Here is a 23869-nt window from a genome sequence, read left to right as displayed (position 1 = left end):
AACCCACATGGTATGTGTAACCCATGTATAGGTCCGTTAGAGTCTCTGTGTGTAGATCATATTCCCAATTTTCATTGAGAAATATCCCATCTAGACTTGGTGTGCCAAACAGTTCTCTTGAAGTGGACGCAATGTCACTTCTTATGGATTGGCTTCTAGGGACCTCTACTTTAGGAAGAGCATCAGAATGTGGTAGCTCAGTAGGGCCCTCATTAAACGAAGTGGGTAGAATATCCACATGGACACTCTTTGGGAGGGTAGGGTCTACATGAGATGTGAATGGTGAATCCACTACCCCACCTTCTTCATTTACTTTGCTTGTCGCATGTTCAGAGCGTGTAGCTCTACTAAAGGTCTCTATTAGACGACTAAACATGCTAGATCCGGGTTGTGGGGCCCAACCTGGCATGTTTTGGCTTGTCTCCTCAGGGTTCTTGGTAGGGTGTCCTTCCATGGCTTCTGAGTCAGAGGACGAGTCACTATCCACTATTCGTGGATCTTGGGTTGCACTCCCTTGGGTTCCAGCCGAAGGCCAAGATGCTAACGTGAAGGGATGGTATGAGCATGCGTAAACTGAAACACTTTCTAGTGGTTCAGGCTCTAGCACCCGACCAGAACGTAGATGCATGTGATGTGGGTACCGTACGTGCATTGGTAACTACCCTTGAAACTCACACAAGTGGTTTCTTAGGTGTTTCGCACCCCGTTTTTACTTGTTTAGATTGTTTTTAACCTGTTTTTGACCCCCTTACTTATGGTCAAACCTGGACTAGGACGTGTGATAGCTCGAAACGAGCGTATCGTTCAAAGGGTCCTAGTGTGCTTTACAGCACCGTGTTCGCCTATCTAGAGCTCCTGTAGTCCTCAAAACAGTTCGTTTTCCTTGGGGGGAAGGGGCGTAAGCCTATTTGCTTGTGGAGGAAAGGGTGAGGGCTTTATCCCACATGCTCACTTTACTCCTTGGGGAGTGGGCTACATATAGGGCACAACTTCCCATAAGCTCTCACTTGAAAGAAAGCTATGGAAGCTCACTCTCCTATATATATATATCAAAAGACCGAGATCGGGGCCGGGGCCGGGGTCGTGGGTCGTGGGTCGATTGGGGTTCTTTCTTTTCAAAAAAAATTTCTCCAATTAGAAAATCTTTCCTCTCCACACGTTTGGTTCTTTCTTTAAAAATAAAATTTAATTTTTTATTTTTTATTTTAAATTTTTATTTTCTATTTTTTTAAGATAAGTTTTCTGGGGTTTCTTTAGGGTTCAGCCTTGGCCGCGCACACAGCACAGATCTGGGGATTCAGAAATCCCCCCCGCACTCAGATAACCAGATAACAGAACGCACGCCCACACGCTGTCGTGCCACAGCACGTCTATGGTGTGAAACCATGCATGTGAGGCTATTAAATGCAAATCTAGATGCATGGATTAAGTGCCTGTGTACATATGGGATATATGGCGTGTGGAGGGTTTTGCTTTTAAAGGCGTCGCCAGGTGTTAAGGGTTGACGGTATTGGCTTGAGCTTGTTGCAGCCTGTCGGGTGAGAGGTCAGATGCTGGAGAAGATGTCAGCTGCTCAGTCATCTTGAATATGTGTGGGCGCGTCAAGGATATAGTGGGCACTGGAAGCTGTGTTTGAAAGTATATGGAGGTTTGAGCCATAAAATATTAAGGTGGCCAATGCAGCTTGAGTATTAGTGTGGCCATTTTGTAGGCCCTCTAAGAAGAAAAATAAATATAATATTGATATGGCCATAAATTGAAGGCCACATGGAGTTTTAGGTGGCCGCCAGCGCACCTTCTAGAGGGTTGGCGAATGATGTAGGGAGGTCGACAGCTTTGGTAAGAGGGGCCTCGTGATTCTGAAAGGAGCAGGGCATGTGAAGCTGCTGTTCGACAAGGAGGTCGGACTGGTCATTTCTGAGAGGGGCCGCATGACACAGAGCAGCGAAGAGTGACCGTGTAGGTATAGCCAACAGGCTGTGAGTGACGCCTACTGTGGGCTGCTAGTGTGACAACTGTAGGAGCCAGTGGAACAGGCCGCCTATGGGCTGATGGATGCGGTGGTTGGCGCAGAGCAAAATAAATGGAGACGCCGACGTGTGAGTGAACGGGCTGGTGGGGCGACTGAAGACTGCAGAGAAGAAGTGTGAGAAGGAGCAGCTGACGTGCTGGCGATTGGAGTCGCAGACGTCGTGTGAGTGAAGAGAGAGGTGGCCGTTGTATAAAGAGCAGGTTGGGCTGACAGCGCAAGAGTGCAGAGAAAAGGCTCCCAGGTGAACGCTAGAAAAAACCAGACAAGAGGTGTAGAGAGAACGGGTTTCTCTGGCGCATCCGCAAAACCAAACCAAGAGTAGTTGGAGCGCAAGGTGTGGCTGCAGGAGGACCGATGTGAGAGCCGCCTTGGCTTTGTGAAGGCGAGCTGCCGGCATTAAGGGTTCTGTTGGAATTAGGGTTGCAGGAATGCACACACAACTTCAAGAAGATGAGGAAGCTTGAGCACAACACAGTAGTGTATTATGAGTGCCAAAAATGAAAGATAACAAGCCCTAGAAGATAATGGGCGTATATACAATGCACGGGGGAAAAAACCTCCTAGTGAGGGAAAAAGTGCCCCGGCGGTCCTAAGTGTGTTCACACACATCACTACTATAATATGGTAACAAATCCCCCCTGGAGTGATGCGGTGAACAAGAGCTAGCACTCATGTATAGGGAAGTGTCTAGCTATGTGGACGAATCCACAAAAGGGAGTAAGCCCAAAGCTTTGCGAAAAGCTTCGAACTTCTCACGAGGCAGAGCCTTTGTGAAAAGGTCTGCAAGGTTATCCTGTGTTGGCACATAAGCCAAACTGATCTCTCCTGCAGAGAGTCTCTCCCTGACATAATGGTAGTGCACCTCAATGTGCTTCGTACGAGCATGGAACACTGGGTTCCGCGCAACTGCCAATGCGCTCTGACTGTCAGTGAAGATGGTGGTGGCAGATGGCTGCCCAACACCCAAATCAGCCATAAGGCGTCTGAGCCACACACACTCAACCGTAGCTGTGAAAGCTGCCCTGTACTCAGCTTCACAACTAGAAGTGGCCACAGTAGGCTGCTTCTTGCTCAACCATGATATGCATGAGCTTCCAAGCATGAAGCAAAAACCACTCGTGGACACGCGTGTGTCATAACAACCAGCCCAGTCAGAATCTGAAAAAACATGTAAATCTGGCGGCAATGATCCCCCCTTGGGATAAAACAACCCAAGATGCCGAGTACCACTCAAATAGCGAAAGATACGCTTCACTGCCTGCCAATGCTTAATGCCTGGGCTATGCATAAATCTGCTCACCTGTGAGACTGCAAACTGAATGTCTGGCCTCGTAATGCATACATAAATGAGGCAACCAACAGCTGTCTGATAGAGTGTGACATCAAAGTGATCTCCAGCATCATGAAGACTCAACTTCAAACCTGTCTCCATTGGAGTAGCAATAGGCTTGCAGTCTTCAAGGCCAAATCTCCGCAACAATGTTTCAATATACTTTGTCTGACACAAAGCAATACCTCCATCACACTGCTTAAATTGTATCCCCAAATAATGATGCAAATGCCCCAAATCTGACATCTCAAAAGAGGCATTCAAATCAGCCTTAAAATCAGCAATATGACTCTCATTTGGTCCTGTGAGCAGCATGTCATCGACATAGAGAGCAATGATTAGATGTACACCATCCACACGTTTAACATACAAAGTGCTTTCTGTTGGACTATTCTGAAACCCATGTGCAGTCAAATATGCATGTATTTTTTCATACCAAGCTCGTGGAGCTTGCTTTAAACCATATAAAGCCTTTTTTAACCTGCACACTTTGTTTTCTTGCCCTCTTTGAACAAAACCACGAGGCTGCGATACATACACCTCCTCATGCAAATCTCCATTTAAGAACGCAGTCTTTATGTCCAGCTGATGTACATTCCAACCATTATGAGCTGCTAATGCACAGATGCTACGAACAGTGGTCATACGACATGTGGGAGCAAAAGTCTCATCAAAATCAATGCCCTTCTCTTGAGCATAACCTTTTGCAACAAGCCTAGCCTTATGGCGATCCACTGTGCCATCAGGCTTACGCTTCAATTTGTATACCCACTTAGTGCCAATGGCCTTCTTGCCAGGGGGCAAGTCACATAAAGACCATGTACCATTCTTCATAATAGCATCGTATTCTGCTTGCATAGCAGCCATCCAATTTTCTGAACTTTGTGCCTCATCAAATGAAACAGGCTCACTTTCATCGCACATACTAGAAACAGCCAATGCATAACAATCTGACGCATAAGAGGCACCATGAGAGCCAGAACGAGTGCGACTAGACAAAGGGGCATCCAACTTGCTGTCACGCAAAGTCTGCACCAGCCATCTAGGCATATTCCTAGAGCCCTCAATCTCTTGTCTCTCATCCTCAAGTGCATCATGCACATCTGCATCAGATATAGGCTGATCTGTGCCATCATTTAAAACCTGCATAGGCTGAAAAACTGCCTCATGAGGTATTGCACTTGACTGTGCACCACTGAAAAGAGGCAACAATGTATCATAGACATCACGTGAGCTGATATCTGTCTCCTTAGTACATGAAGCCAAGGGCTGAACTGCATCTTCCACAAATACAACATCACGGCTAACCAAAATGCGCTTTGTCTGTGGATGATACAAACGATAGCCTTTGCTCTCAGCACTATATCCAACAAAAATACATTTGACAGCTTTGTCATCCAATTTTCTGCGATGTTGCACAGGCACTAATGCATATGCCAGGCAACCAAAAACACGTAAATGGCCAACAGATGGCTTGCGGCTATGCCAAGCCTCATATGGAGTGACAACCTGTAATGCTTTGGTGGGACACCTGTTTAGTACATAAGTGGCACACATGACAGCCTCAAGCCAAAAACCATGTGGTAGACTTTGACTCTTAACCATACATCTTGCCATTTCCATGAGAGACCTGTTTTTTCTCTCAGCCACACCATTTTGCTGTGGTGTATACGGCACTGTACATTGGTGTTTTATCCCACGCTCAGCCAGAAATGCATTAAATTCTGAAGACATATACTCCCCCCCTCGATCTGAACGGAGGGTGCCCATCTTACTTTCTGACACATTTTCAGCCATAACCAAAAACTGTTTGAAGCACAAAAACACTTCGGACTTTGCCTTCAAAGGATATACCCATGCATGCCTGGTAAAATCATCAATGAAAGTCACGAAGTAAAGGTAGTTTCCAAATGATGGAGTTTGCATGGGACCACAAACATCACTGTGAACAAGCTGCAATCTGCGTTCAGCTCTCACTGATCCATCTTTGGGAAAGGAAGCACGCTGCATTTTACCCAATATGCAGCCCTCACAAACATGCTTGACAGGTGCCTCAAGCTTAGGCAAAGAAGACACCATTTCAGATTTCTGCAGGCGTAGCAAACTTGCAAAATTCAGATGACCAAAACGTGCATGCCACAGTTTTGCATTTGAAATAGCCTGCGTATCCATAATAGCACATGCTGAATCCTCTACACATTTGCCATCCATATTGAGCTTATACAGCCCTCGACATAGTGAACCAGATGCTACAATGATGTCACCACAAGAGAGATCATGAACATTACATCTGTCATCCACAAATTTTACAACCAAACCTGTTTTGGCAAATGCGGAGACTGACAGCAGATTCTTTTTGATCCCTGGCACATACAATGCATCAAAAAGTGTAAAGGTGTTGCAATTTGCAACATTCAGCACAATCTGTCCAACTCCTTTAACGGGATAAGAGGAGTTATTGGCACAAGTGACAGTATTCCCTGTGGGAGCAGACTCAAGGAAAGTGAATAAACTGCGCTGCGAGGTGATATGCTTAGTGGCACCACTGTCAAAGTACCATACATCTGAATCTACTGCAGACATACATGTGTCATGCAAAGATGGGTCATAACTGCACTGCGCATTGAATGCCCATTCTGTATCTTGCACAACATTAGCAGATTCATTGTTAGAAGGAGAGGCATCTGCAACAGCCATACCAGCCTCTTTCTTCTTAGCCTCTTTCGCAGCCAGCTTAGGACACGCTTTGATGACATGATCATTTCCCTTACAGTACTTGCAAAATGTCTTCTGTTTGTCACTCTTCTTCTCATCTTTGTCTTCCTTCTTTGGTTGCGCAGCATTTGCAGATTTCTGCTTACTAGAAGAAAAGCCAGCTTTACCTTTCCCGCTTCTCTGACTAGCAACGAAAGCTTGATCTGCGACACGCATAATATTCCTGTTTTGCCTTGACTGGTCTTCTTGCAGCAAAACAGAAACTAACTCCTCAAATGATAAGGCATTGGGATTGCCTTTCATCATCAAGCGAAGAGTGGAAGCAAAACCCTGATAAGAATCTGGTAGACCATTCAAAACAGTCTGCACAAGTGAACTGTCTGACAGGATTTCATCTGCAGAAATGAGCTGCTCTTTGAAATCCTTGATCTTTGTCAAAAAGCTATCCATAGAATCACCTTCGTTCATATGCTCACTCTCCAACTGTTTTCGGAGGTAAGCAACACGAGCCTCATTTCTTGCCTGATACAATGTGGCAAGTACATCCCAAGCATCCTTAGAAGTCCTGCAGGAGCGAATATGTGGGATAATGGTACGTTTGACAGACAGCGCAATCAAGGCATGAGCCTGCGCATCTCTACCATCCCAACGAATCTGCTCTGCTGAAAGTGGTGGTTCTCGAACAGCTGCTACAGCACTTGTGCCTGCACCATCATCAACAGTACCTGTTTCTGATGTGTTTGCAGCATTCCCAGCCACAATAGGACGTGCATCAATACCCTGCACAATGTTCCATAACCCCTTTGCTACCAATACATGTCGCATCATATATGCCCACAATGGATAGTTGGTGCCATCCAACTTATCCTCAGCAGCCAACATGCGGAATACATCATTGTTGTCAGCCATGGCCAATGACTGTACTACTAGATGTAAATGCTGTCTGTAAGAGGTAAACCTGTATAAAATCGACCTGTGCTATGTAGCACAGCCCAAAACAGACGAATGGGCACCTGTCCTGCAGATTTTAATCTTGACAAAAAATCTGCACAGTAGGACGATTTTGCCTGCGCAGTACTTGGAATGCAAAAACGGAGGGCGAAATGACTTCAGATCAAAATTCTGAAACGAAGAAGCCCAACGGGCTTTCCCACAGCATATACTAACCTGCAGACGCTCGTGAAACCTCGTCGCAATCGGAGGAGATGAAGCGGCAGGTGCCGGTGACGCTGCCCGGGAGGAGGAAGCCTGCTCTGATACCAATTGTTGGAATTAGGGTTGCAGGAATGCACACACAACTTCAAGAAGATGAGGAAGCTTGAGCACAACACAGTAGTGTATTATGAGTGCAAAAATGAAAGATAACAAGCCCTAGAAGATAATGGGCGTATATACAATGCACGGGGGAAAAAACCTCCTAGTGAGGGAAAAAGTGCCCCGGCGGTCCTAACTGTGTTCACACACATCACTACTATAATATGGTAACAGGTTCAAGCTGGCGTCAGAGAAGACTTGCAGAGGAATCACAACGAGGAGTTTTACCATCCTGTTCAGCAGACATGGTAATAGGCTGAGCATTTATTGTTGAACTGAATTTTACCTCTTGATCCAGAGCTCTGTTGTTCTCTACTAGTGTGTGTGTTATGATTATGATGGTAATTGTGTGTGATTTTGGGAGTGCATGTGTGATGATGAACTTGTAACCAAAGAAGAGAAAGGGAGAATGTTACTAATTCCAAAGCTTCAAGAATTGAAATGATTTGGGACATGTACATGTCAACAAAAATGGTGAAGTCTTATGCTCTTTGAGGAGTTATCTATTTTGTTTTCTTGCTGGAATTTTGGAAGTTACTCTCACAGCCAGAAGCCCCGTGCTTTCCCAGCGACACCGCCCACGTCACGACAACGTGGAGCGGAAAAATAACAAAAGAAACAGAAATGCAGAAGACAAATTGTAGAAGACAGATTGCAAAACACAGAAACACCTCAACAACAAACACACAGTCGCTTTCCTACAATGTAGATTAAACTTCACGTAGCAGCCGAGCTGCAAACTGGAGCTTGGTGCAGGGCAACTCCCCGGCAGCGCAGCGGCGCCAAAAATGTGCGCTTTTGCCGCACAGGTCGTACCTGGCCGAACACCGTATGCGAGCCACGAATGGCTGCAAGCATACAACCAGGAAGGCAAGCTCAAACAGAATGCAAAAAGGTGTGTCACTCACCGCTTAACTGCCGCCTTGAAGGATTCCCGCGTCGCAGCCGTGAAGGAGGAGCCGCCGTCGCCGCTCTATCGCCTCGCCGCCGCTGCCGTGCCGCTACACAGTGCTCGATCACTCTCTCACTCACTCTCTCTCTCTCTCTCACACGCAGGAGAAGGAAACCAAACAGATAAGGCAAGAGCACTCTTGTATTCACAACACATGAGAATGAAGATTTTAGGGTTACATTTGACTCTTATAGGTGACTTGGCCGTTCACACTTGGGCGTCCATACATGGCCGGCCGATCCTAACCCTTATCCTACTAATATTCAAGGTGCGCCTCTCATCGACGATCACCCAATCCCTTCATCCTTAACATATGGTGCCGACAAGCCCGGCCCATGACTCAGAATATTTAAATTAATGACGTAAAACATAGTACGTCTCAATGTCCGTCTCATAGGTTAACAGCCTCGGTGAAATATTCCACACTTATGCCACTCGCATGGTGGGTGAGATTATGGGGTTGACATGCCACCAGTGGGGATAACAAGCTGTGTGAAAACCACTTTGGAGTACTAGAGTTATGGCATAGTTATAACGCCATCTCATATAGTCAAATTCATACTATGGATTGAACATTGTATGTTATTGTAGGAGAGTACTTTTCCTTTATGTATGTACTCTTATCTTTTAGTATATGGTTGTAGAGAAGAGAAGAAGATAGAATAAAATTTACCCATCCGTCTCTCTCTTATGTCTTGCACTCTCTTGGGTGTGTGTGTTTGCTTGCAAGGAACTCAAGCTCTCCCTCTCCTCCTCACATTGTCTTTACCACTGTGGGGGAAAGCGTTCGGGATCAGGGCTGCCACACTAGGGCATGGAATAGTTAATGTCAAGGCTAAACCTATCCCTACCTTGTATCCGAGTGAGGCTCCTCTCTTGGGCCTTCAAGGGTAGCTACTTGAAAATAAGTCAATCTCTGAGTGACCAAGCAGCAGGACCCATACTTTAAGCTCTCAATGATATGTGCAGGGGAGTCTCCAACATGTTACCACTCAGCAAACGAACAAGATGGCTCTAAATCAAAGGCTAATGAGGATGCTCCTTAGATGCAATTGGAGTAGACTACCAAAGGGCCAGTGTGACGTGATCCCATGCATGCAAGAGGTTGGGACCTCCCAAATCCAGGGTACAGACAGAGATCCTAGCTAGTAGAAAGTCCTTCCACGGCTCACCATCTGAAATGAGGCCACCAACTATCATGTTTCCCAAAAGGGCACAGCTGTAAATAGAGGGGATCAATGATGCCTAGGCCCCTTGTGTCTTGGTTGAATGATCATTCTCCAGGCCTCATTGGGCCGTATAGGCCTCTTGTCACTACCAACCCAAAGAAAGTTGCCAATCAACTATTGAACCTGACCAATGGAAGCTCGGAAGAAGGCCTATCAAGAGGTGATGCATCACATGGTGGCAAGAAGAACGTGGTTCACCACCACAACACAGCTAGCTCTCGAAAGCCTTGTGGAACTCCAATATAGTAGCTTCTTTAGAATGCATAAAAGAAGAGGGGCTAGTTGCTACTCCAAGGAGATATCGATACCAACCTAGCGTCCAAGATATTGAGCTGCTCGAGTGCCACTCAGGATCCACTAAAAATCCTCAACTGGCCTCCAAGTCAAGGCAGGCGATGAGCCAACCCTAAATCCACACAACTTGTGCTAGTTGATATGTGCTTCGGATGCACGACATAACATCTCTATCACCTCAGTGAATATCTGGAGATTCCCCTCATCTCTGGGTAGGTACGTTAATGTCTTATTCGACAAACTCTGAATCAAGCAGCTCCTCCTATACAAAGATGGGAAGACGTAGCCCATGGGGTGCTTTCACCTAGGCGGAGAGAAAAGTTCTCATGTCCTCGGCAACAAACAAAAATAGATAAGGTGCTAGCGCATAGTCATGCCGGACCAAGCGAGAAAGCATAAATATGTTGCCTCTAGCGAGAAAGCATAATATGTTGCCTCTAGCGACCTGGATGAGACCATGGCTATGCGAAGAGAAGAAGATAGAATAAAATTTACCCATCCATCTCTCTCTTATGTCTTGCACTGTCTTGTGCGTGTGTGTTTGCTTGCAAGGAGCTCAAGCTCTCCCTCTCCTCCTCACATTATCTTTACCACTGTAAGAGGAAGCATTCGGGATCAGGGCCGCCACACTAGGGCATGGAAGAGTTAATGTCAAGGCTAAGCCTATCCCTACCTTGTATCCGAGTGAGACTCCTCTCTTGGGCCTCCAAGGGTAGCCAATCTCTGAGTGACCGAGTAGGACCCATACTTAAAGCTCTCAATGATATGTGCAGGGGAGTCCCCAACATGTTACCACTCAGCAAACGAACAAGATGGCTCCAAATCAAAGGCTACTGAGGATGCTCCTTAGATGCAATGCGAGTAGACTACTAAAGGGCCAGTGTGACGTGATCCCATGCATGTAAGAGGTTGGGACCTCCCAAAACCAGGGTGCAGATAGAGATCCTAGCTAGTAGAAAGTCCTTCCACGGCTCGCCATCTGAAATGAGGCCACGAACTATCATGTTTACCGAAAGGGCACAACTCTAAATAGAGGGGATCAATGATGCCTAGGCCCCTTGTGTCATGGTTGAATGATCACTCTTTGGGCCGTATAGGCCTCTTGTCACTAATACCAACCCAAAGAAAGTTGCCAATCAACTATTGAACGTGACCAATGGAAGCCCGGAAGAAGGCCCATCAAGAGGTGATGTATCACATGGTGGCAAGAAGAACGTGGTTCACCACCACAACACAGCTAGCTTTGGAAAGCATTGTGGAACTCCAATATAGTAGCTTCTTTAGAATGCATAATAGAAGAGGGGCTAGTTGCTACTCCAAGGAGATATCGGTACCAACCTAGCGTCCAATATATTGAGCTGCTCGAGTGCCACTCAGGATCCACTAAAAATCCTCAACTGGCCTCCAAGTCGAGGCAGGCGATGAGCCAACCCTAAATCCACACGACTTGTGCTAGTTGATATGTGCGTCGGATGCACGACATAACATCTCTATCACCTCAGTGAATATCTGGAGATTCTCCTCATCACTGGGTAGGTATGTTGATGTCTTATTCGACAAACTCTGAATCAAGCAACTCCTCCTATACAAAGATGGGAAGACGTAGCCCATGGGGTGCTTTCTCCTAGGCGGAGAGAAAAGTACTCATGTCCTCGACAACAAACAAAAATAGATAAGGTGCCATGCCGGACCAAGCGAGAAAGCATAAATATGTTGCCTCTAGCGACCTGGATGAGACCTTGGCTATGCGAAGCCAAATAGAGCCCAAAAACACCTCGGACCCATTCCTTGGAGAATCCCATCCGGCACATAGTCTCCTCTAGAAAGCCCCAGTCTACCCCGTCATAGGCTTTCTCAAAATTCAGAAGGAACCTCAGCTGACCCTGTCATAGGCTTTCTCAAAATTCAGAAGGAACCTCAGCTGGGCTGCAGCAGGCGCGAAAAAGTGAAAATGTTGTCCAAAGTACTCGGCAGCTCCTAGGACGGTGATGGGCCTCCACTGCCCAATCTGCTTTTCTCGTTTTCTACCACTAAAGATCAAAAAAGACTGAGACTCTTCTCCGTTCGTTAATTGTGGGGGCTAGCCCAATTAAGTCAAAAGCAATGCCTCTTTTGAGTAGGCGCACTTTGGGTAATAGGAGCAGTAGCTTTAACTTAATCCGCAATGTTATCCTTAAAGCTTGTAGTGCGGGCTGGTGTCTAGTCACAGGAAAACAACGTGTATTATAATCTTCAAGCAGGTAGTGGACAAGTTACGTGAGGGCCTGGAATTCTCGCTGCCGGGTTGCCTATAAATTCAACTCATCGCAGCAGTATCGCACGCTCGTTGGCAAAAAACATGTGACGTGGTAGAAAGCTTTTTGCGCTAGCTCTGATGGCGTGCGCCATCAGTGCCGCCCGGGAGGAGCCCGTCCAGGCCAAGCCAGAGGAGACGGAGGGGTATGGCCACGGGTATGGCGGCTATGGCCACGGGGGTGGTGGCTGGCCCGCCGACCGGACACAAGAAACGGAAGGCGGATACGGTTATGGGTACGGCGGCTATGGGCAGGGAGGCGGCGGCTATGAGTACGGACATGGGGGTGGCGGCGGCTATGGGCACGGAGGCGGCGGCTATGGGCACGGAGGTGGGGGATGGCCTGCCGACCGAACCCAAGGAACCGAAGGCTACCATGGAGGCGGGTATGGAGGAAGTGGTGGACACGGCCACGGACACGCCGACACCGCCTCCCAGGCCGAGGCTCTCCATGAATAAAAGAATGCTTGCTCATGTTGTCCTTAATTTCATACTGAACTCGATGCATGGATTGCCACAGTTGGATGTTTTGGACACGCCCCAGAAGAAGACAGTGCATGAATAGATGACGACCACGACTCACTGGTTTTATGATGTACCTACTTATCCATGCAATAGAATAATGTCTTCTTCCACCGCTTGCTATACTCTTGTTTTAAAATTGTGGTTAGGTTTGTATTTGTGATTCAAAGTTTGCCTTACCCTACATGAAAGGGTTCGCTACTGATGCAATGTGCATGGAAAGCGCCACCACTAACGTCTCCAAAAGGACCACTAGTGGTGGTGACCTCTTTGCTTAGGCCAATGCTGGGCAAACGAGTCAACCCACGCACACGAAGGTTATATTGCAAACCACCTCAAAAGTGAGTTTTAGCTCCTTGAAATAGGCAAAACATCCGAATAACCTTCAGTACAACCACATTGGATGCCTATAACACCAATTGTGACAGGCATTCAATGTTGCCCCATCAAGTTGCCAGAGGCTTAAGCAATGTTTTTTGAAGTTTACATGTGGCCATAGTGGACATTTCAGCCTCACGTCCAAGAATCCAAAGTATTACGTCTAATAAGAATGGCAAGGAATCAACTGGGACAATAAAGGGTATAGATAAACTTAGGTATTTACCTTTTAACATATTTTCCATTGAGCTTTGACCTTCTCACGTATATTATGGTTTTAAGACAACCTGTGAGGGTGTGACCATACGATTTAGGAGAACGACCTTGTGTGGAAGCTCAACCCTTTTTTAAACGAAGTACCTTTTAAACTATTATCATGAGAATTTAGGAAGGTCAAGCCTTAGAGAAATTGTTAAAAATTATCACTTACAAATATATATATATATATTCCATGAGTGGGAAAGATAAGACTTCCAAAATGTGAGAAGTGCCACTTTTCCCCCTTGCTAAGAGCTTCCTTTTATATAACACAGGTAGTGATAATAACACCAAAATATTAAACACACGCTTGTTGTTGTGTATTAACAATCCTATAAGAAGTCGGTATTAGGGAATTCGAGAAAATCTCAATTCCCAAAATGGTAGTGTTTAGGGATTTTATGATCAATTTTTCTCAAAACATAGGTTTTATGGCACAAATAACTACATGTTTGGAAATTAAAGCATGCAGACGTGTTAGTTTGTGATATAAAACCTTATCAAATTTTTTCAATATTACGTAAAAAAGCTACATGCGCACACATTACCGTACTCTTCCCATGGGGATTAATTAGATGCCGAAGAAGATATTCGACTTGTCACATTGAGATTTATAGTCCCAAAATGAGACCATTGGTATTAATCAAGGGACTTCAAAAAATAAAATGCTTTTTTATAGCTGTTTTTTAAATTAAGGGAGAATGGCAGTGGTGCCATTCTTCCTCAATTTTGGTAAAGGACTTAGAACATACAAAATGGTTTCTTGCAACTGTTCTTGAACCTATGTATAATTATTTCTAGAAATTGGTTTAGGTACACACACTATGAAATGCAATTTTTGGTAGCATGAGCAGCATCATCTCAAGAGTCTTCGTGGTGTTCATAAACACCATCAAAATATTAGATCTAAGAAGTTTTGTTCTACAATTGTCACATTCAAATAGCTTAATAAATGGTCATTGTGCTGTTATCCTCATTGGATGACCTCTAATCCAAAATTAATGGAAGAATTGCACCACTACAATTCTCTCCCTCTTGTATAAAATGGATGAAGAAAGAAAATGGTGCCATCCTCCTTTAATCATTAAACTTTCCAAGGGAGAATGGTAGTTCCGCCGTCCTCCCTACTCTGATTACAATGATCAAAGCATGGAGCATGGCTTTGTTTGGTTTGGTGCATTATCATTTTGTAGTGTTGCCATTCTACCTCGCTACTCTAATTACAATGAAAGCATGGAGCATGGATTTGTTTGGTTTGGTGCATTATCATTTTGGGAGAATAGTAGTGTTACCATTCTACTCCCAATCACAATGTGATCTTAGCTATACTTTTGCAAAGGACCCATTCCCATTGAATATTTGATTTGAGATGAGAGCGGCAGTGGTGCCAATCTCCCTCTTATTAGATTTGGCTTGGTTTGGTGCATTATTGGGGAGAATGGTAGTGGTGCCATTCTCCCCCAAACAAAAATGCCAAACCACCACCATCCGCTTCTTGCAAAATTAGATGTAGAATATGGTAATGGAGAGGGAAAGAGTGGTACGATTTAAGAATGACAATGGGGAGGAATGATACACTATCACATTCATATAGATTTTATTTTTCATTGGTGTGAGCACCTTTAATGTTTGCAATGAACAAAGTATTCCTCACACAATTAAACATTTTGTTAAAAAGACACAAAAGCATTTATATTCAAAGTGTAAGATTTCATTGGTATGCAAAACACAAACATGATATCTAGTAATGAATGAAAAAGTATTCATAGTGTTATGTTATTGATCAAACTCATAGTGTGCGAATTGAAAAGATGCAGAGGAGAAGGGAGCTTAAGTTCTTGCAAGCACACACACACACTCACACAAATCCTAGAAGAGAACACACAAGGTGAGAGGCTGAAAATTCTTCTTCTTCTTCTTCTTCACACAACAAAAGAGGACTATAAAGAAGATAAAGTGACTAACATACAAGCGGTCCCTAATGGGAACACGCTAAGTGGAGTGGTTAGTCTGGCTATAGAATATCTAGCAAAGATATGTCGGTGCCAACTGTTGAGATATCGAGCTCATCTAATGAGGCGATGGACAATGATGACCCGCCTGGGGGATAGGCCCCACACTTACACCACTGGCATGGTCGGTGAGATCATGGGCGATGGACAATGATGACCCGCCTGGGGGATAGGCCCCACACTTACACCACTGGCATGGTTGGTGAGATCATGGGTGATATGCATCCAGTGGGATGACAGGATGTGTGACAGCCATTCTAGAGACTGGTATAGTTATAGCGCTAGCTCATATTAGTTGGGTTCACACTATAGAGAACCCTAGTATGTATTTGGTTGAGTACCTTTCATATTGTTCGTACTCTTATCTTTGTATATGGTGTGTTGAGTGTTGAGTGAAGAAGAAGAAGATTTTCAGCCTCTCACCTTGTGTGCTCTCTATTAGGGTTTTGTGAGTGTGTGTGTGCTTGCAAGAGCTCAAGCTCCCTTCTCCCCTGCAGCTTTTCATGGTATCAGAGCCTGGTTCATGCTAAGGGCTGAGCTGCAAGCAAGAGAAGCACAGGAAGCGGTACGAGGGTAAGAGCTTCAACTACTCTTCCCTATTTGTATTGGCTACTATATCCTTGTCGGGAGCTCTATAGGAGGCACCAGCAAACGATCTCTAATTGAGGAGCTTTCTTTGCAGGAGTAAAGCTATAGGTCAACTATATTGTCCTATTGGACTCTATTTTTTGGGCCGAAAATGCACGTCAGGACCTTTGTTTTTCAGAAAGCAGGCGATTTCGAACACTGCGACGGATAAGTCATCGATTCTCTGCAAAACTCTGTTTTAAGAACTACAGGAAGATAGATTGGCTATGCAGACACTATGTGTGCTACAAGGAGGTCAACAGTTGCCATTGGGTATATATATGCACATTGAGGTCACTGGTTGTAACATTTGAGTGTACTACAGTACCGCTGCAGAAAATACAGCAGTTTGTGCAAGACAAAACAGAGTGTTGTTTCTGGTAAATTTGTGTGTCTAGCAAAATATCAAATGATGGCCTAAACCAGCTTCTTAGTGAGAAGCTTGATAAGAACAATTTCCATGCTTGGAGGTTCAGACTGACAAATTTCCTAATGGGAAAGGGCTACTGGGACTATTAGAAGGTGAGCATGAAGAGGCACCAGAGATACCGGACATCAATCCAACTGCTGCAGATGTGAAAGAGTTCAAGGATTGGAACCAAGGAGCCATAAAAGTTATGTATTAGCTCTCTATCAGTATATAAGACACCATGATTGGGCACATACAGGATGCCTAGTCCCCCAAGGAGGCGTGGGACACCTTGATAAAACTCTATAAAACAAATACCAAGGCACGAAAGATACAGTTGACGAATGAACTTCATATTGTGGAGAAAAAGAGTATGTCTGTGATGAATGACTATGCGTTGAAGATAAAGGGTATTGTGGAATCCCTTGCATCTATTAGTGTTTCAATAGATGATGATGATAAGGTGGAAGTCTGTCTACGTGGTCTCGAGCCACAATACAAGGCGTTCAAGACGTCTATTCAGACTCGAGAAAACATTTCTAATTTTATAGATTTGGTGTCTATGTTGATTATAGAAGAGAAGAGCTTGGGAAAAACCAATAGTCTTCACAAAACAAAAATAGTTCAGAGCAACAGGCCTTCTACACAAGTTCAGGAAGAGGACGAGGTAGAGGAGGCCGTGGACGTGGTCAAGGAGGTGGCCGAACAGGTAATCAGAATTATGGCAAGTAGCAGCAGTAACAACAGTCCCAGAATTCACAACAACAACATGGAGATGGAAGAGGCCAATTCAGAGGCAGGGCGAGTTAAAGAGGTCGTGGAAATAGGCAAAGGTAGTATAATGATACACGTGGATGCTTTTATTGTGGTAAGCTTGGACATGTGCAGGCAGATTATTATAAGAAGCAAGCTGACATGCAAAATGGAAAATTGCAGTAAAACAACTATGCATCCTCGAGCAATGAGGATAATGAAAGGTTGTTTGTTATGCAGCATGTCGTTAATGCCATGTCTGAAAATGTAGAAGCAGCACATAAAGATGATGTATGGTATGTTGATTCAGGTGCTTCCTCATGATTATCCCAATTTTTTAATTAAAAAAATGAGATATTTTATCTCTCCTCTCACCTCTTTTAATCTAGATTAGAATAGTGGGCCTAACTGGTCCAAAACTTGTCCAAATTGGATCAAAGTAAAGCTAGAAACCTCTAGATTCTAGTTGGACTTGGTTAGTGGCCTCCCTCACCTATAAATAGAACCCTATTCCTTTGTATTTTCATCTTAGAGTAATTCTATGCTAGTGTAATTTCTAATTTAGTGTAATCTCCTCTTCCCTCTTCATTGGACCTCCATTGTGAAGCTTTGGTGCTTCACTAAACCTCTTCTTCTCTTGAAAATTACCCTTTTCCCCTAGTGTTCAAGCTTTTTCCTTGAGGGCTACACAATTTTTGCAAGGTAAAGAATCAAGTAAACCAAGGGTAAGCCTAAACAATGAAGTTTATACTCTTTTTTTAATCTTAATCTTCTTCCTAACCTCCCTCATGCTTGGGAAGCTTTTTATTTTGTGATTTTTTCTCTTGAAACCATGCTTTTCTTTATTTATGATGAGTTAATGTTTATGTTCAAGCCTAGGTATATACATAAACTAAATTTTATATTAAAAGTGTAATTTTGAGCATTTTCAATTCATAGAAAATGCGAGGAAACTATGACAAAAATTTCATCCATTAGAGAATGAGTTTATGCATAGAATAAATTTTATTCTAAAAGTGTAATTTTAAGCATTTTTATTTCATAGAAAATGCGAAGAAACTATGGCAAAATTTTTATCATTAGAAACAGAATTTTATGTATAATTAATTTTTATGCTAAAAGTGGAATTTTAAGCATTCTCATTTCATAGAAAATGTGGGGAAGTTATGGTAAAATATTTATCATTAGAAAATGAAGGATTTGCATAAATTAATTTTATGCCAAAAGTGAAATTTTAGGCATTCTCGTTTCATAGAAAATGTGGGGAAGCTATGGTAAAATTTATATCATTAGAAAAGCATTTATGCATAATAAATTTTATGCTAAAAGTGGAGTTTTGAGCATTACTCATTTACTAGAAAATAAAGAAGATTATGCACAAATTTTCTAGATTCATTCAAATTATGAGAATTATGGAACTGATTATAAATATAATTCATTTAGATAAAAATGAATTAGTTTGGGTGCATAAATTTTTAATCAGAAAGAGGAAATATGGGTATACTTGATTTTGTAAATCCCACGAGGTCGTAAGCATAAATCTTTTATTTAAAAAGAAGAATAATGAGTATATTTTATTTTGGAAAAATTGAGATAAGAATGTGAAAATATTCATAGGAATGGATCGAGAAAGCATGGATAAATTTTAAACAGAAAGAGGAATCAGGAACATATTTAACTTTTGGAATTATGAAGTATGCATCTAGAATCTCGAAAAATAGGATCTTGGGTACATTCTGAACAGGATTCTAAAACGGGAAAAAAGATTTCCCGAAAAAATACTGGAAACGCGCTAAGACAAGAAGCACGCTTAGTTGGATGAATGTAAATACTTGTAACTGACTTAGTCCTAGATTCCCTAGGAAAGGAATCTGGAATTCTTAAAAGGATTGAGGATCCAAAAGTGAACGAAAATTTAGATTAACTGAGTGCAGAAAAAGTTGCCTTTAACTGAGCTAAGTAATGGGCACGACTTAGAAAGTTCTTGCAGTATGAAAAGTAGAATAGCTGTACTTTTAATCGAGTTGATAGTGGAACAAAATATCTCATAACTAGGTCAAGGAAAGTTTATAATCAAACCTGATTCGCTCAAAGCGAAAAGAGACCATCTTGTTTGTAGAAATTGGAGGGATGTGTGGAGAAAGATGTGGGACGTGTGGAATCACAACAAGACAAAGCACCTACAGACGTGCACACAGATGCGTTTACTCAACTAAAAAAAAACTTACGGGCGCGTCTATTTGCACATCTATTAGCGCATCTACAGACCTGCATCTAAAGGCGCGTTTAAAAGATAGCAAACAGACGTGCCTATAAAATAGACGCTTCTTGAATAGACATACGCATATATAGACGCGCTACATAATATTTTTTAAATTTTGTGTGCTTGAATAGAATGTTGTGTATGTTGTGTATGCTATGTAGTTACAGGAATCCCATTTTCACATTGTGTAATTCAATTCTTACAGCCAACCGCATTTTAATTAGCACTCTTGCAAGCACGTCTATAGCTGACATTAATTATAATTCCAAATAAAGCATTACAACTCCAAAACGTTTAGTTACAAGGCATTAATTGATAGCTCAAAAAGTGCTTGTATGTACATATAGCACGAAGCTAAGCCACGTCCTGTGGCTTCAAATACCAAAAATAAGAGGAGTGTATATACAAGAGGCACAAAGCCAAAAGCCAGTGGCTAAGTACAAAAAAGAGTGGCTAGCACTACTTCTACGACTAATCTAACTTCTCCATGTCCTCGTTCCCTTCTGCGCTCCCTTCTCTGCCTCCTTCCTCGTCTTCTTCCTCATCTTCTTGTGCAGGTTCCTGTAAACAAGGGACAACATATATCAATGTATGAAAAATTAAATCTTTATTTATAATATTGATATTATTTAATTACTTTCAAATACCTTGGGAGACTCTCCAGTAGCCCGGATATACTGCTCCTCAGTAATCAACCCGTCATTATAGAAGTGCCTCCATGTATCTCCTCTGTGATGGTGGTGGTGGTAGGCTATCTCGACAGGAGTAGGGTACCTGCCCACGATATCAAGCTGCAAGATGACACAATTTGCAGAGGGGTTAGTACAAAGAAACAACCTCCTAATAAACTACAGAAACAATATAATTTGAGATCGATACTTACAAACTGGGCTTCCCATGATTCAACACCCCCTGCTCCAAAATGCACGCTTTCATATTGCTCCATTTGGATCCTTCATGCCTCCACGTGCTTTAGACTGGGCTCCTCCTTCGCTGACTTCATTGCTTTCTTCCACTCACCCTTGTGAGCGGTGTGGAGCGGGCCCCTTGGTGGTTGACCTCCCTAGAGCCTGGCAAGCTCCGCTAGTGCATGCCTCTTAAGCGAAGATCTTTTATTGCTAAGTATCGAAACAATCTTTGACTTGGCCCATTTATCTGTGAACTGAACATTGGGGGGGTTAGGATACCTAGAGCAAACAGCAACGAGGATCTCATCAGCCAACCTCTTTGGTTGATCTTTGTAGTGAATAAAGCAATCTCTGTAATTGTTAGCAATTATAGAGCGCATGAAGGCTATGATGTCCTTCTCCCGTGCATCCATCAAGATGCCTCTTGTCTGAATGATGTCATAGTAGATCGTACCATCACCTGCTGAAGGCACATCTAAATCATCTTAATCATTCTCGTCCCCACCACCACCCCTCCCAAAGCACTGTGCCATGCATCCCCCACCGCTCTCCCTGCTACTACGCTTGCTCTACTGTGTCGTGTCGAGCTAGTATGCTGGCCAAGTCTTGACTGCACAGGAGTATGCCGACAGCTCTGTGAGGCAGAAGGACGGCATGAGGGAAGGGGCATAGAACGACATGGGGGAAGGGGCTCAGCTATGTAGCCGACTGGGCTATGTTGACTCCGCTGGGGTAATCTCAGCTGGTGTGGGGTTGGGGTGGTTTGGAGTCTGTAGTGCCGACTCTTGGGGGGTGTTTAGAGTACCCACCATCATGTAGCCGTATAACTCCCCAGGACTGGGAGGGTTCCCCAAAAGGTTATATAACTCCCGAAAGATGGTCTCCTGAAGATCAGGTGAGGCTGAAGAGCTTCCTAGCCACATGATGAACTCGAAAAAAGAAAAAAAGAAGATTACTGATGAACTGAGAAGAGAAAAAGAAGAGAAAAAGAAGAGAAAAAGAGAGAAGGAAAGAGAGTAGAAAAGGCATGCATAGCGGGGATAAAAGAGAGGAGAAGGGAGAGGAAAAGAGAGGAGAAAAAGAGGGGATAAAAGAGAGAAAAAGAGAGGAGAATAGAGGAAAAGAGAGGAGAAAAAAAGAGAGAAAAAGAGAGGAGATAAGAGAGAAAAAGAGAGACAAAAAGAGAGGAGATAAGAGAGAAAAAGAGAGACGAAAAGAGAAGGAAAGAGAGGATAAAAGAGAGAAGGAAAAAGAGAGGAAAATATAGAGTGCAATCCATTTTTTCAATCATGCTTTCCTATTCCATCATTCATGCAATCCCCTTTTTCAATCATGCAATCCCTTTCCATCATTCATGCAATCCCTTTCTTCATTCATGCAATCACTTATTTCCATGAAAGGAGAGGAAAAGAGAGAAAAAGTGGGGATAAAAGAGAGGAGAAAGGAGAGGAAAAGAGAGGAGAAAGGAGAGGAAAAGAGATGACAAAAAGTGGGGATAAAAGAGAGGAGAAAGGAGAGGAAAAGAGAGGAGAAAAAAAGACAGAAAAAGAGAGGAGAAAAACAGCGTCTATCTTCGCATATAACAGCACGTGTATAGACGCGGCTATTTGTTTCCAACACAGAGTAGACGCGTCTATAGACGTGCTCTTAGACACACTTTTAGACGTGTTTTTGACAGACAAACGGACTATTCTAAAAACTCGAAAAAGACATGCGCCCGACACAAAAGCACAATAGTTGTACCAAAAACATTCGTTTCAAAGAGAGCAAAGGACGAATCCAAAGAGAGAAACTTTCAAAGAACATCAACCCTAAAGACACTTACTTTGGATAGAGGTATGGAAGCTTCTTGTCCTTCTTCAAAGCTGCTTCTCTTTCTTCTCTCCCTTGTTCACCCTTTGCTTCTCTTTCTTCTCTTCCTTGTTCACCCTCTTCTCTTGTGTGCTTGGAGATGATTGTGTAAGCCTGGAGATAAGTGTGGGTGCTTGCAGATAAGTGTGGATGCTAGGCTGTGGATCTGTCAAAAGCAAAGCAAGCCCGTTAAAAGTATGTGAAGAAAAGCAAGCGCTCTAAAAGTAGGTTTGAAAATCACGTCTATAAAAGCGCGTTTAATATCGCGTCTAAAACCACGTCTGTTATGTGTAGTGCACGTGTATATACGTGTCTAAATGCGTGTTTAATTGCGTGTTTACAACACGATTTAGACACACCTATAGATGCGTACCACACAAAACAGACGCGGTTTTAGACGTAGTATTAGACGCACCACAGAGTTTTTAGATTAAATATTTGATACAAGAGTAATTTTTTTGGGCTGTTTATTTGTAGGATGTCTTCATCCTCAACAAGTAGCTCCAGTGAGGATGAATCCCTCCATATCCACCACCACAAAATGTGGTTGGAGCAAAAAAGCAAATGTATGTGTGATCGATGTCGAGGAAACATGTATCGTGCATGCAGGATTACACTCAATCACATCTCAAAGTATGGAGAATGGGATGCGACCGTAAACATGCTAAGTGTTAAAGAGTTAAGGTTGATTGAGATACCTATGGGTGTTCATATGTTTGAGTTATGATTCCATTTTAATTTGATACAGGATGCAGTGCCACACCCACATATGTTGCCCTATGCTCAGTCGCGTGAGGAGGCAAAGCATCGGCGATATGAGGTGGGATCTTCAGGAGGGACCGTTACGGATGCATGGAGTGATGGTGATAGTAGCCCTCCGCCATTACCTCATGAAGCTGTGGAGGAGGAGGTGTTTGATGATATGGTGCGGGATTTATATGTCCATCAATCCAAAGGGAAGGATGATAGCATGAAGCAGGACGATCTTTTTACTGTAGCATCAACTCCAGTGTTTGAGGGGTGCACATTCTCTGTTCTACGTGCCTCCCTTGAGTTACTAAACTTGCAAACCATCTATGGATGGAGCAATGAAAGTTTGAATGCATTACTCAAGTAAGCTTTAAAGTCTATTTTGCAAACATAGTAAATTATGCTAGTGGGTCAATTAGTAGAATGCTTTTCCTCATTTATGGTCTTCACGTGCAGGCTATTGTGTAAAATGCTTCCAAGGGAGAATAAATTACCGACCTCAAGAGATATGGCAAGGCAACATGTGGCCTCTCTTGGAGGATTAGATTACAAGCGCATCCATGCATGCGTCAACGATTGCGTTTTGTTTCGTGGACTACATAAGGATGCAAGAGAGTGTCCTACTTGTGGAGAGGCAAGATGTAGAGCAGATCTCAAAACTTTGGACGTGCCTCCTAAGGTTCTGTGACATTTTTCCATAATCCCTCGCATCCAACATATGTTCAAGTGCAAATCCATTGCAGAGCTCATGTCATGGCATTCCTCCCATCGATCAACCGATGGCAAGTGGAGAACTCCCGCAGACACTCTTGCATGGAAGCATATTGAAGACACATGGCCAAGCAAGGAAGAACCTAGGAGCTTGAGACGTGGATTGGGTATGGACGGTGTGAACCCATTTGGTCTCAAAAGCACCTCTTACAGTGTATGGCCAGTGATATTGGTGAATTATAATCTTCCCACTCTCTATGGCAATTAA

The 23869-nt window shown here is 43.5% G+C and overlaps 1 protein-coding gene across 1 annotated transcript in view; it reads left to right on the top strand.

The window, feature by feature from the left end:
* Window positions 1-12794, top strand: part of LOC147616139 (uncharacterized) — a 37921-nt gene extending 25127 nt beyond the window's left edge. The window contains exon 2 of the mRNA XM_086778768.1: window positions 12686-12794. Coding sequence (XP_086634894.1) covers window positions 12686-12720 — 35 coding nt within the window. The 3' untranslated portion in view covers window positions 12721-12794. The remainder of the gene's footprint in view (window positions 1-12685) is intronic.
* Window positions 12795-23869: the final 11075 nt, after the last annotated feature.

This window comes from Cibotium barometz, chromosome 39 (genome assembly GCF_041138505.1).
Source record: "Cibotium barometz isolate CiBa-2024 chromosome 39, ASM4113850v1, whole genome shotgun sequence".
Taxonomy (NCBI): Eukaryota; Viridiplantae; Streptophyta; class Polypodiopsida; order Cyatheales; family Cibotiaceae; genus Cibotium; species Cibotium barometz.
The sequence above is the reverse complement of the archived record's forward strand: the minus strand, read 5'-3'. Positions and strand labels throughout refer to the sequence as shown.